Genomic DNA, 14817 nt, shown 5'->3' with positions numbered 1-14817 from the left:
CTCATTAAGCAGAATTAATATATAGCATATCTACAATCTCACAATGCATCATCATGTACTGTATGTTTTGTAATAATAATCCAGATCTACAAAGTAACTAGTAACTAAAGTTTTCAAATAAATGTATTGGAATAAAAGTACAATGTTTGGATCTGGGATGTAGTGGAGTAGTATTGAAAATTGGAAATACTCAAGTAAAGTACAAATACCTCTTTTACTTAAGTACAGTACTTAAGTAAATGTAATTAGTTACTTTCCACCACGGGCAGGGAGGGTGATATTAGTCACTCTACACACTTCACGTTGGGTGCATGGGAGGCGTAGGGCGAAAGGCTGTACAGTACTCCTCCGGTGGGGGCTCCTCACTCAGTGAGTCAGTATAGGATACAGCAGCATGCAGTGACAATGTGTGAATGGCATACAAATAATAATATAAAATAATAAACGACTAAAGGGGCAAAAAGAAAAAAAGGAATTAGAGGCAATCCACGTTTACAACAACCAAGTGTAGAGAGACACACACGCATGCACACACACACACACACACACACACACACACACACACACACACACACACACACACACACACACACACACACACACACACACCCCCCCCCCCCGACACAAGCTACTCTCCGCCCCCAGGGCGTGGCCCATAGTTTCGTCCAGTGCCGTCCCGCCTGGCAGATGGCGGACTGTTATCCTATCTGCGGGCGGACTGGGCGCCAGGACACTCAGTGGCTCTAATGAGTCCTAAAGCCAAGGTGGTTAGGAAGGAACTCGACACCACAGCTCCGCTTGGAACCCGATCTCGCTTTTGGGTCACATGGCTCCAAACCCCCCCCCGCTTGGAACCCGATCTCGCTTTTGGGTCACATGGCTCCAAACCCCCCCCCCCCCCCCCCCCCCCCCCTCCCGGAAACACCATGGTCCAAAAAGCATTCAAGAGGAGATGCTCTATAGGTCCGACAACAGTCTCCTCAGTTACTGCAGGGGCGCCGCCAATCTTTGTGTAATATGGAAACTTTTACTTTTATTTTATGTTTTACATGACCCACTTGAACCCTCGCATCCCTATTCTTGGGGGAACATTTCAGTTCCATCACATCACAATACCAATGCTTCTCAAACTTTGTTGTCATTTCAAGGACCACCATAACTCTGAGTGTTCGAATGGAACCAAATAGACCCATAAGGCCCCATTTGGTTCCATTTGTACACTGTCAGAGTTACAGGAGCCCATTTGGAACCCCCTATAGGAATCGGAAGGGAATAGGAAGAGGGAACCATGAAGGAATAGGAAGAGGGAATCGTTAAGGAACCGGTATATTGTTATCCTAAATCCTACCCGAGACCAGGGTCTACATTTCTCAAATGGAAGAGTAGTGAAACCACCTTCAACCACTGCATAATGCAGTACTTATATTGTTTTAAGATACTCTACCACCTTACACATTTTAAATCAAAATAGATAGATATTAAGTTACTTCTGGTATGCTTCTCCAGCCGGAGACATGCCGTGCCAATGGAGAAGAGGAAAACCTGTGAAAATACACTGGTATTTATAGGCGTGATAAAAATAGCATATATACAGTATGTCAAATCAGCGTTCCATCTTGTGTGAAAGGCAAGGCAGCACTTAACGAGCATGATATTCATGCATATCGACGTCAACTCAATGCAAGTGTGATTTTCACACATTTTTAGAGTGTGGATTAATGGCAGACAGTAAAAATCTTCAGTGTTGATTTTACTGAGCACACAAATGGAACCAAATGGACCCGTATACGGGCCTGTAACTCTGAGTGTGGGGCAAATGGAACCAAATGGACCCTTACGGGTCCATTTGGTTCCATTTGCCCCACACTCAAAGTTAAATTAACGGCACACTCTCGCCTGTCATGTATCCATTACGGCTCCAGATGGTGCTTCTAAAACATCTGTCTGTCCCCCCAAAAAAACACCAAGACAGTCTGTCGTCTGTGGCCATGAGGTGTGTTATTGGGTTATATGGCTGGCACAAGGTTAACTTCAAACCAAATAACGGTGCCTGGCTGACAGCTCGCACACACACTGCAAGCTTTAGAGCAAATTAAAGACTATCAGAAAGAGAGACACGCACGCGAGCACGCACACACGCACCTCCTCCCTCGCTCTCAATCATTTGCTTTCTCCTATGTGTGCGGCCATGCACGTCCACGCACATGAATACGTACAGACACTCGCTGTGTCCAGACCATTAGTGTCATGGACAGACAAGACAGACAGACAGACAGACAGACAGACGCGACTGTGGCTCAAGAGGTAGAGCAGGTCGTCCAATGATCCATGGGTCAGCGGTTCGAATCCCGGCTCCTCCTGTCTACATGTCGAAGTGTCCTTGGGCAAGACACTGAACCCCGAATTGCTTCCGCCGCAATCGGTGTATGAATGTGTGTGTGAATGGGTGAATGTAATGCACAATCTATGTAAAGCGCCTTGGATAAAGACGCTATATAAATGCACCATTTACAGACAGACAGACAGACAGACAGACAGACAGACAGACAGACAGGGGCAGTGGAGAGTAACGGACGAGACATGTCTGGTGACTGATAAGAGAAGTGCAGAGGAGGGGGGGGGGGCTTCATTATGGAAAGGGCGGGTCCAGGAAGGAGCAACAGAAAGGATTTGAACATTTATGATTCCAACATCGTATTGTCATCAATAGGGGCCCCCCTCTCCCCCCTCTCCCTCTCTCTCTCACACGCTCTTTCTATTCTCTTTGGGGTGCCTTCCATTTGTTACCCTCTACTCACTCCCTCCGTTTCCCTATCTGTATTGTTGCTGTACGTTTACCTATCTCTCGTAGCCTTTCTCTTTTTTCTCTTTCTCCTTCCTATCATCGTGGCCAGGTGTCTTGGCTGTGAAGCCAGTATGTAAAGCAGAGTATAAAGAGAGGCTGATACCAGGTGATAAGTCCCCGTGTCTGTACAGGCTGAGGGCTTTAAATGACATCTTTACACCGCTGTGAAACGGACAATGGGAGGACCTGTCTCTGTGTGACATAGCATTATGCCATGTGGTGAATGCTGCTTCTGGAGGGCCATGTATGAGAGCGCACCTTTTTTTTTTCTTTTTTTTTTGCACTCACCCACAACGGACTAGCGTTGACATATTTGTATTTATGCAAATTCATCTGAATCTGAATGCCTCCCGCATGAAAGTACAACATCTTAACCACTAGACCAAAGGGATATCCCTATGGACCGGGGGAGATATTACACTTTTGAGACCATCAGTGACAAGTGTCATTCAAGTGTCAGCCGGGACTCATCATCAGGCCATCAGACACAGGGGAAAGGGGGGCCATCGCTCGCCAACAGAGCGGAACATAATTGTCTCCACCAGGCCGAAGGCATGGGGAGAGAGTATGTTTTGCACTCCGTCCGTGTGTGTGTCCGTCCTTCCGTCCGTCTGTTACCAGCTAATCTCCGGCACCGTTAACCCGGTCGATGCCAAACTTTGCACACACACTCCCTGGATGCCAACGATGAACCTCTGCCCCGCATTTTCCAGAACGGCCTGTTATAGCGCCACCATGAGGCAGCTTTTCACATTTTTTACCTAAAACTGCACCGATCTGCGTGAAACGTTGCATGCACACTCCCTAGAGGCCAAGGACAAACCTTTGACCTGCATTTTCCGCATCTGCCTTTTATAGCGCCACCAGGAGGCCGACTTTTGTAAAACACATTTTTTTTATATTACTCCTCCAGATTCTGTCCAAAAATCTCACAAATCGTTACACAGTATCTCTATGGTCATGTGCTCAAGTCGGATCTGTCCGATATTTCATATTCCATCCTAATTGGCTATAATATATATATACACAGTTTGCAAGATTGCCCCGTTTTGAACAAAAGCCTCAAATCATGAACGCAGCATGCAATTTACGTGAAATCTTTCACACATTTTCTTACTAGGCTGAGGAATATATCCCACCCTTTTCACATTGGCCTGTTATAGCGCCACCAACAGGTTGATTTTTGCAAAACACATTTTGGGAACAAAATGCCTCAAGTCATCCAATTGCCATCAAAGGCAAACATGTTTATATTATTCCTAAACATTTTGCCAAACATCTCACACAGTCCTATCCTCCTGGTGGAGACCGGTGCACAGTCCTATCCTCCTGGTGGAGACCGGTGCACAGTCCTATCCTCCTGGATGGAGACCGGTGCACAGTCCTATCCTCCTGGTGGAGACCTGTGCACAGTCCTATCCTCCTGGTGGAGACCTGTCCTATCCTCCTGGTGGAGACCTGTCCTATCCTCCTGGTGGAGACCTGTCCTATCCTCCTGGTGGAGACCTGTGCACAGTCCTATCCTCCTGGTGGAGACCAGTCCTATCCTCCTGGTGGAGACCTGTCCTATCCTCCTGGTGGAGACCTGTGCACAGTCCTATCCTCCTGGTGGAGACCTGTCCTATCCTCCTGGTGGAGACCTGTCCTATCCTCCTGGTGGAGACCTGTGGAGACCACAGTCCTATCCTCCTGGTGGAGACCTGTACACAGTCCTATCCTCCTGGTGGAGACCTGTCCTATCCTCCTGGTGGAGACCTGTCCTATCCTCCTGGTGGAGACCTGTGGAGACCACAGTCCTATCCTCCTGGTGGAGACCTGTACACAGTCCTATCCTCCTGGTGGAGACCTGTACACAGTCCTATCCTCCTGGTGGAGACCTGTGCCAGTCCTATCCTCCTGGTGGAGACCTGTACACAGTCCTATCCTCCTGGTGGAGACCTGTGCCCAGAAGGGCACTTTTTCTAGTTTGGCCTGCGTCTTTACTCCCTTCCCTGCTCTCCAGAAAATCCTGACCCCACACATTCACGCAGGCTGTGTGTGTGTGTGTGTGTGTGTGTGTGTGTGTGTGTGTGTGTGTGTGTGTGTGTGTGTGTGTGTGTGTGTGTGTGTGTGTGTGTGTGTGTGTGTGTGTGTGTGTGTGTGTGTGTGTCCAGGGCATCAGACAGACGTTAACACAAAGAGAGGCAGTTACATATCAAATGGATGGATGTACGTAGTGACAGGAGCACAAGAAAATGTCACGGAGACATTTTCAAAGAGAGAGCCCTGTGTCTAGTGTCTACAGACGCATGTATCGTGTGAGTGTGTGTGTGTGTGTGTGTGTGTGTGTGTGTGTGTATGTGTGTGTGTGTGTGTGTGCATAGTGCGCAGTGCGCACACCCATACATACAGTTACACACAGCAGACAATAAAGTGCTGCAACTGTGCAGGCCAAGTACATTAATCAACTAAGCATGTAATTACGTGGTGCAAACGTGTGCAATGTGCGTGCGCGCGCACACACACACACACACACACACACACACACACACACACACACACACACACACACACACACACACACACACACACACACACACACACACACACACACACACACACACACACACACACACACACACTATTCAAGTGCCTTCGTGCACATTCCTAAACCACTAGGACACTATCTTCCTCGTAAAAAACATAGCACCCACGCCGAATAATGGCCTCCTTTTCGCTTTCCTTACTTGGCCGGAGACCAGCAGGAGGTGTCGCCCGTGGTGGCGGTGCCATATGTACCCCTAAATCATGTGATAATCACCAAACACACGCGCGGCACTCTGACGAGCATCGTAACCATGATAGAAGACACCAGATGATCCGTCCCCGCCCAGGGAACAGCCTGCAGGAACTCAAGCTACCACACGCTGGTTGCACTTACACAGTGCTGTAACACAGTGGTTCCCAAACTTTTCCATGTCAACGACCCCCAAATGGACACTAATGAGCCCGCGGACCCCCATTTGAAAAGATATGTCAGGGACCCCCATAAGAGAAGACTTTTACGGCTCTAGCAGTGACTCTCAACCATTTTCATTTCAAGGACCCTCAGTTTGACATGCATTAGTCTACGGACCCCCATTTAATCGCATTTCTATCTCTGGGACCCCGATTTAAATTGTAAAACTGTTAGTTTAACTGGTTCCATTTGTACACTCTCTCCATGTGTACACTCTCAGAGTTACAGTCCCATAAGGGTCCATTTGGTTCCTAACTAACATTTTGCTGGGGATCCCCTGGAACTCCCTCAAGGACCACTGGGGGTCCCCCGGACCCCACTTTGGGAAGCTCTGCTGTAACAAGTGAGTATGAATGAATGCTTGTTTGAATTGTTCACTACTGCAGCATGCAGTGGTTAATGTAAAGAGTGGATCTTCTATTTGAACTGCCTCCTAGGGTTAGGGTTAGCTATAGGGTATGGGCTAACCCTAACCCATAGGGTATGGGCTAACCCTAACCCATAGGGTTAGGGTTAGCTATAGGGTATGGGCTAACCCTAACCCATATAGGAGAACGATAACTAGCGTTACTTTAAACGTATTACTAAAATGCTGTCCGGTTCAGAACGCAACACTGTTGTCAGTTTCAACCAAGCGTGTCATTTCAACTACGTACTGTAAGCCCTCTTTTAAGCTTTAAACTTGAAAATGGTGAAAATAGCCCAAGCTCAACACGTGCAGCATTGTGAGCTTGCATGCGGATCTGCTACTTTTGCAGATGTTCTACATACCCATGCAACACTGGAAGACGTGAGTGTCAGCTAAATTAATTAATGAACAAACAAACAAACAAGAAATCAAACGATGAATATGCAATGCTCCTATAGTTCAGATTCTAAAGGCACCATCCCCCAGTCAGTCCCCTACCTATATTATGATGTCATGCACGGCCATGGGTCTGAGATGGACCAGATGGAGGAGTCAGACCGGCCTCCCCCTCTGCTCTCTGTGTGTCGCTCGCTGGACACCGTAGGAAGTGTGGAGGTGCAAGGGGTTCTGTCTGGCCCCCGCCATGCTGTCTACCAGCCTGGACATGTGGCAAGACATCTGTCTCCGGAAGGATGGAGCCATGTTTGGCGTGCGAGCACACGCACAGTCGCACACGCACAGTCGCACACGCACAGTCGCACGCGCGCACACACACACACACACACACACACACACACACACACACACACACACACACACACACACACACACACACACACACACACACACACACACACACACACACACACACACACACACACACACACACACACACACACACACACACACACACACACACACACACACACACACACACACGAAAGGTGGACGCGCATCGGGGAGGGTGGGTGGATCGGTGTGTTCTTGGCTGGTAGCAGGTCAGAGGGGGTATAGAGGTACATGTCAGGCCGAGCCGGTTGTAGGGCTGGACAGTAACATTTACGTGAAGCATATAGTAGCATAGTACGTATAGAATGCATTTTAGAATGAATTTTGGGCCGACAAGGTCAGGTTATGTGCTTCAGGTGTTATGCCCATGGGCATCACTCACTCTACAGCAGTGGTTCTCAATTTGTTCAGACTGCGAAGTTCTGTCATCTTGGGGACCCCGAAAAAATCATCTGGGGATCCCCCTGCCGGTCCCGACCCACTGGTTGAGAACCAGAGCTGTAGAGACGTAGTTTGACAGATATATCTGGGCACTGACTACCTTAAAGACAAATAGTGAAAATAGCCAATCTATACAAGCTGAGCTAAAATCCGACCTACAGTGCAAGCTCAGACACGTGTCGTTATGCGTCGTGTTGTGAGATCTTGTAGATCTGCAATTAAAAATAAAATAAAAAAAAATAATTAGAAGGGAAAAAAAGGGATAACATTCTGAAATCAATAAAGAATGTGCTCAAAATAGAGACGCCTGGGTTAATGTGGTATTAATGTGGTTAATGTGGTGTGTTATTATTCTCCAAAAATGCAATAAAAGCTGTTAACTGTCATTTACAATAATATGTAGACCTATTTCATCCCAGAGGGGAAATTCAATACAGATCTATTAGACAGATGTTAGGTTCTTATACATGATCCTAGATGACTATTTCTATGCATTTTATGTATTACCTTGTGTTGTTCTTGCTTACTGTAAATCGCTCTGGATTAAGAGCGTCTGCTAAATGCCTAAATTGTAATTGTAAGTAGTACTGCTGCCTTCCCGAACTGGAAAAGTAACAAGTGAGCATATTTTCCACACTTCAGAGTTCAGATTAACAGCAACAAAACATGCTGAACGTGTGTTGCACCTACATTTGGATGCTATACCTACTCATACTAGAGACAGATTGCGGAGAGGAGAATCAGAGAGAGAGACGACAGACAGCAGAGAAAGAGGTGTTCAGACCAGGGGAGTCTCAGGCTAAGACTCCCTGACACACTGACACACTTAAGCCTAATAGTAGCCTTATACAATCTCACAAACGTGTCGCATCTGCAGCGCGTTGCGAGTGTAGGTCTGCAATTTCCGGCGCGTAACACCATCGCACGATAAAGCATGAATTGGGCTCTATACTGTCTGCTTAGAATCAGCATCACTCACATGTCTCCCTGGATCTTTCTCTCTTAGGTTGACTCTTGTGCTCTTTTTACTTCCTTCCTTCCATCCCTTCTTTCATTCACATGCTGCACGCACGCACGCACTCACACACGCACACGCACACGCACACACACACACACACACACACACACACACACACACACACACACACACACACACACACACACACACACACACACACACACAGTAAACCCTTCCTCTCTCTCACAGCAGGTGAGCGTTTATGGGATTAGATTCATATACTGTAACCAGGCACTAGATAAACCGAAACCGCTACTGCTATCATCCATAAGCTTATCTTTGCTGACACACACACACACACACACACACACACACACACACACACACACACACACACACACACACACACACACACACACACACACACACACACACACACACACACACACACACACACACACACACACACACACACACAGCCACTGTGCCAGCAGCTCACCCATGGAGTGATGCGGAAGTAAGGATCAAGCCACAACACTCGTTTCCTTGTTGTCCCAGCCAAGCCCCCACGCAGACAACCAGCACAAACGCTATAGCGCTCTTTTCATGTTAATTACATTTCCCTTTCCATCTGTGCAGCGTTCTCGTTTTTTGCTTTAAAAACCAATAAGGCACACATTTCAAATTTGTATTATGCTTTAAGTAGCATGTGACATGTCAAACTAGGGGGTTTTCATGATTCTGAATCCATCCCAATCATTAGTTTTGCACGAAAAACACTCCTTGGGCTGAATTCGGCCATAGCCATTTGTGCTCAAATGTGATGACCTCAACACATTTATGACGACGGCTATGGCCGTTTTAGCCGAAGAAATGTTTTTCGTGCAATTTTTTATGCTATTATTGTTACCCTACGGATCATAAAAAAGCTAAAAAAATGATTTTGGGTCAAACCTTAGATTGACTATAAGCCTATGGCCCAAACAAAAGAAAAGTGCAAACAGGCACCATTCAGGGACCTATCGCCAACTCGCCGTACATTAGTAGCGTATGCTATGGACACCTCAGCAGTATGGAAAGAGCAGCGAGCCCCCTGGGCTTCCATTGACGCAGATTATTTCCTTGCTCAGGCAAACAACGCTCATTAAGGCACGGGAGCGTTTACTGTAGATGGGGAAGTGTAATGAGCCTGAGACCCCCGCGCCGTGAATAATATTCATTAAGACGTGCTCCAGCGGGGCACTTCATGGTGTAGTGGTTAAGACGCTCGCCGCCCGGGTGGCGTGTTGCCCGTACAGCCCTGGGGCAGAGCCCCATCCATGGGCCAAACTCAGAGGAAGTACTTTACAAAGCATGAAGCACTCGGGTGGTGGACTTACATTTACTTTAAAAAGTACAATTTTGAGGTATTTGTGATTTACTTGAGTATTTTCAATTTCCAATACTTTTACTTCTACTCCATTACATCTCAGCGGGAAATATACTCCACTACATTTATTTGAAAACGTTAGTTACTAGTTACCATATAGGTCGCAGTTTACTATGAAAACCTGCAAAACCTGTCAGTCCGTCCATCCGTCCGTCACGCCTCGTGACACACTCCATATATAGTTGTCAGTCTGTCACGCCTCATGACACGCTCCATATATAGTTGTCAGTCTGTCACACCTTGTGACACGCTCCATATATGACCGTCTCCATATATGAAGATCACAATACTGACCTCATCAAACCCTGGATAGCCATACAAGACACTGCTCCCGCTGCTACCCTTAGATCTCCATATATGGAATGGATGGCCAATACAGAATTCATTCCATATGTTGATCTGACCTCATCTGGCCTCATCAAACTCTGTACACTCAAGACACCACACTGCCCCCGCACAATGCATCGCAATGCCATGCATCGCAATGCCATGCATTGTGAGCTTTAGGTCTGCTATTTTCAGAGATCTGAGACTTTTAGATCTGGGACATTCTGCACAATGAGTACTTTTACATATACTTTAAATACATTTTGATGCCAATACTTTTGCACTTTACTCAAGTACATTTTGAATTCCGGACCTTTACTTGTAACAGAGTGCATTATTTATACTTTTACTTAAGAAAAAACAATTGAGTACTTTCTTTTTTTTTTTTTTTTCAACAATATATTTATTTTCCTTTTTACACACAAATGACAATACACATATACAAAAAACAACAATGAACAGTACAAGACAATTACTGATATAAAGAAAGCAAAACAACAATAACCAAAAACAACAAAACAAAACAAAAAACAACAACAACAACAGCACTACTCCTCTTCAGCTCCATCCATTAGATGTGACAAATTATTGTTCTTTATGTATCTCATAAAACGGCCCCACACCTCCTGAAACATTTCTTGTTTGTCCTTAAGAATGTATGCAATCTTTTCCAAAGGTAGACATAAAGACAATTCTCTGAACCACTGTGTAATACTTGGTTTGTCCGGCCTCTTCCAGGTCAATGCTAAATTGAGTACTTTCTAAGTGCCTGGTCCAGTACAAGGACTCGGTATTTCAATTTCCAACTTCCTACAGTATGTCTCCCTCTCAATTAGCTCTTCTGTCTCGATGGAGAACAAGATGCATATACAGTAAGGCTGCCTATTCCTCTCATGAAGACAATGAAACGCAATCGTTGCTGGAGTGGTCAATTAACTCTGAAAGTGTAAACGATGTGCCTGTAAAAGGCTGTTAATGGGGTTTGCATGAATCTGTGTCCTTTGGGTCCGAGACTGCAGACTGAGAGAGCTGCACATTGTGACGGTGAATTTCCCATACGATCGTTACAGATTCTTTAAACGTCAGAGTCTGTTTTCTTTTTGATGATCATAAACAAGTGCAACAGCCTTCAAACTAATTAGATCACATTCATACTTTGTCACGGTCATCATAAATATGGACAGTAATAAAGGACCACACAGTTACTGGCTACCTAGACCTTTCTATAACAATGCAGTAGACAGTAGAGTATTAACGTTGTTCTGTATGGCTCAACAGGTTGAAACATGAGTATAAATCTCAGGGATTTATAAGTTTGATTTATACATGTACAATGTGTACACTCTCTACACTGCTCAACAAAGCCGAACTACGAGCTCACAAGCTGTGAGCTCATACAAGGTGAGATACAAGGTTTCTGCAACAACAGAAACGATATGCTGTGTTACACGGAAAACCACCTATCCTCTTTCAGTTGTCTTTACGGCAGGAGTAAAAGTGTCACTCAGCAGCACGCTCCCCAGACGAGGAGTCCCATGCATCAGCTGGCGTCGGCCTCCGTAAATATACAACTAAGACCCACTCTGTCTATCTCATAGATAAGATTATTAGATAGATAAATACAGCAGCTAGGTGTTTTAGATAGATAAAACACTGTGATAGCTCTAATGAGAGGACGCCACGCAGCGATACGGAGCCGTTTTCATTACGGTGTATCCGGTTCCCCCCCCACCCCCCAGCGCCCTGCCGCCTGATCACGGATCACATATCCAGACACTAAATGATGGATGAGCCTCGCTAGCTGTCCTGGTATTTACCGCCCGCCGTCGTCCCCGAAGCCGCGGCGAGAACGACACGGAACACGTGCATCGCGCTGCTCAGTTACTGTGCACCGCTGTGTATGCCAGCGGCTAAGTACATTTTACATGAGTTCCGTACTATTTCTTTCCACGCTGATGACTTTCACTCTACTTCATTTCAACGAGAAATACTATACTTTTGACTTTGCTGACTGCATGCATTTCTGGGAAGGGACCCCTTGGGACGGAAACGGTGCCAAGTAGAAGTATTTACTGTACTTGAGTATATATACTTTGTCCCTCCACTATACTTGCATACAGTAATCAATCAGGATAACCACAAAGCACATAGCCGCTGACATGTCAGTTTCTCATTGCGTCAAAAGATTCCAGTCACACTGAGTTGAGTCGCGTTTCATGACCTTCAGATCCTCGAAGCCTGTTAAATGCTGTGCTTCAGTAAAACGGTCTTTTTTAGTCTGACAACTAAAGCGATGCGGTGAATCCAAATTTGAGGACTGCGTCTATCTAATGAGTGCATTCCAGGTCACATGTCCCATTCCAGGTTACATATTATTAAAGTACCGATTCTTACAAGTCATAATGATAATACACTGTCTGCAGGGCCTACCCTACTGGATATTGCTCCAGGACGTTACGGGTGCAATGTCCCAGTAGCCGTACAAATATCACATGCAAGTTAACAGTTTGGTTCTGTAATGGCAGAAGACTGGAATCCTTATTTTTTGTTGGTTCTGTAATGGCAGAAGACTGGAATCCTTATTTTTTGTTTCATCTCTCAGACTTGCCACTTAACAATAACTTTTCGTCTTTTTACTTCAGCTAAAGATATGCAGGCTGCAGCCAAGTGGTGTCTTCTTCTCACTTGACAGTGGTGCCGTGAGAGCGGGAAAAAAAAGTCCAGCCCTGACAAACTGCAGAGAGCCTTGGAAAGAGGACCGGTCTGTCTTTGAAGTGCTATGCCTGTCTCTACTGACTCCAGACAGCCAGGGAGAGCGAGAGAGAAAGAGACACAGAGAGAGAGAGAGAGACAGACAGAAGCGATGAGATGAATTTCCCCGGAGCCATGCATGTTTGAGGAGTAGCTGAACTGAACTGGCTCTCATGTCTGCCACAGAGGAGAAGTAACTAGCTCTCACTCCGTCTTTGAAGGAGGAGGGGAAGATGTCTGCCTGGGTGCTAAGAAGAAACTCATTTTCTCACCCCCCCCCCCCACCCCTTTTATGTCACTTTTCCTCCCTCCTGGTTGCCAACCCTCTGTTGTCTCTCTGTCTATTTTTATTTTTCTATGATAATCTCTCTCTCTCTCTCTCTCTCTCTCTCTCTGTTCCGATTCTGTTTTTATCTCTGTCTCTGTGTGTGAGTTCTCTTCCCTCGGTTTTCTGCCTCTCTCTCTCTCTCCCTCTCATATAAACGCTGACTTCACTGTTTAAAGGGTGTTCTTTTCCCCCATGTTACCCTATTCTCTTTCACCTCTCTCTCCCTTATCTGAAACCATTCCCCATTATCTGTCTGAGTAATCTCTTGTCAGCGAAGAAAATATATAAAGTTCCTCTCCACATCATCATCATTGTCGCTTTCTTCCTCATCATCACAGAAAAAGGAGTCCCTGCGTCCAGACCGCTGTAACGACACACTCAATGTTGTCTCCACTTTAAGTCAGACTCTTTACATTGAACCCACCCCACCCCACAAAAAAAGTTGAAAACCCACAGATGGACCCACTACACTGCTGACAATCATCATCATCATCAACATCATCACCACCACAGTCATGCTCAACTCCATGACCATCACCCTAACAATCCTTGTTTAGATGTCCTCTGTCCATTCTGCCTCTGCTCATACTGTCCCATCACCATCACCAAACAAACTATGTCACAGAAGCTCCATACAACTACACTGTGAAGCACACGCCAAAGTGTAGTGTCCGGTGCATTCTGGGACATGGTCCCAGACAGGGTCTATTTACAATTATTTATTTTTACAGTTCCTCAGTTAGGCTGGCAGACACAGCTGTCCACTCTCACACAGAAGCGGTAGAACTCAGACCATCTCTGGACTTACCTGTGCGATCTCGTACAGCAGTTTGTAGTGCTCTTCCCGTTTCTGCAAGGTGCACAAATTGCAGCCCATCTCTAGTTGTCAGGGAAACGGTGCTGCTGCTGCTGCTGCTGAGCGCACCGGAGGATGGGTTTCGCCGTTGTTCGCGCGCTTCACGTAGGTGTGTGTGTATGGGAGGGAGAGAGAGAGAGAAAACTGCCCCAGGGAGTTAGCTCATTTGTGCATCCTCAGAGATTCCATCTTCCTCTTGTTCTTCTCCCCTCTCCCTCTCCCTCTCTCTCTCTGTCCGTCTCTGTCTCTTTCCTCCAAGTGCAGAACACACACACACACATGCACGCACGCAAACACGCACCACGTGTATCAGCTCACAGCTTCAGCAGAGGTTGTGGAAAGTGTGTGTGTGTGTGTGTGTGTGTGTGTGTGTGTGTGTGTGTGTGTGTGTGTGTGTGTCTCTCTCTTTCTCTCGCTCTCCTGTCACCCCTTTCCTCCTGTCACATGCATGCATACAGTCTCTGGCTCTCTCTCTCCTCTCACTCTGAGCGCACACGGCTCCAAACACAGGCTCTGGGCTCGGCGAGACACACCCCCATGTGTGGCAGGCTGCCTTCACATGCCCCGCTGCTACCCCAGCTCACGAAACAGAGAGGATGCTCATTGGCTACAGGTCCGGGTATGGGAGAGGGGAGGAGCTTGTTGGAGGTTGTGTCTTATCTCAGGCAGATAGAATATCAGAGTGT

At 46.4% G+C, this 14817-nt stretch overlaps 1 protein-coding gene across 1 annotated transcript in view; it reads right to left on the bottom strand.

Moving 5' to 3' along the window:
- LOC306916227 (PDZ domain-containing RING finger protein 4-like) overlaps positions 1-14152 on the bottom strand; it is a gene marked incomplete at both ends in the record, with an annotated part of 69027 nt that extends 54875 nt beyond the window's left edge. Inside the window, one exon of the mRNA XM_079494037.1 lies at positions 14084-14152. Within this exon, the coding sequence (XP_079350163.1) occupies positions 14084-14152 (69 nt within the window). The remainder of the gene's footprint in view (positions 1-14083) is intronic.
- Positions 14153-14817: the final 665 nt, after the last annotated feature.

Source organism: Electrona antarctica, assembly GCF_951216825.1.
Source record: "Electrona antarctica genome assembly, chromosome: 23".
In the NCBI taxonomy this organism is placed as follows: Eukaryota; Metazoa; Chordata; class Actinopteri; order Myctophiformes; family Myctophidae; genus Electrona; species Electrona antarctica.
Note: the sequence above shows the minus strand (reverse complement) of the source record. Positions and strands in the feature narration are given on the sequence as shown.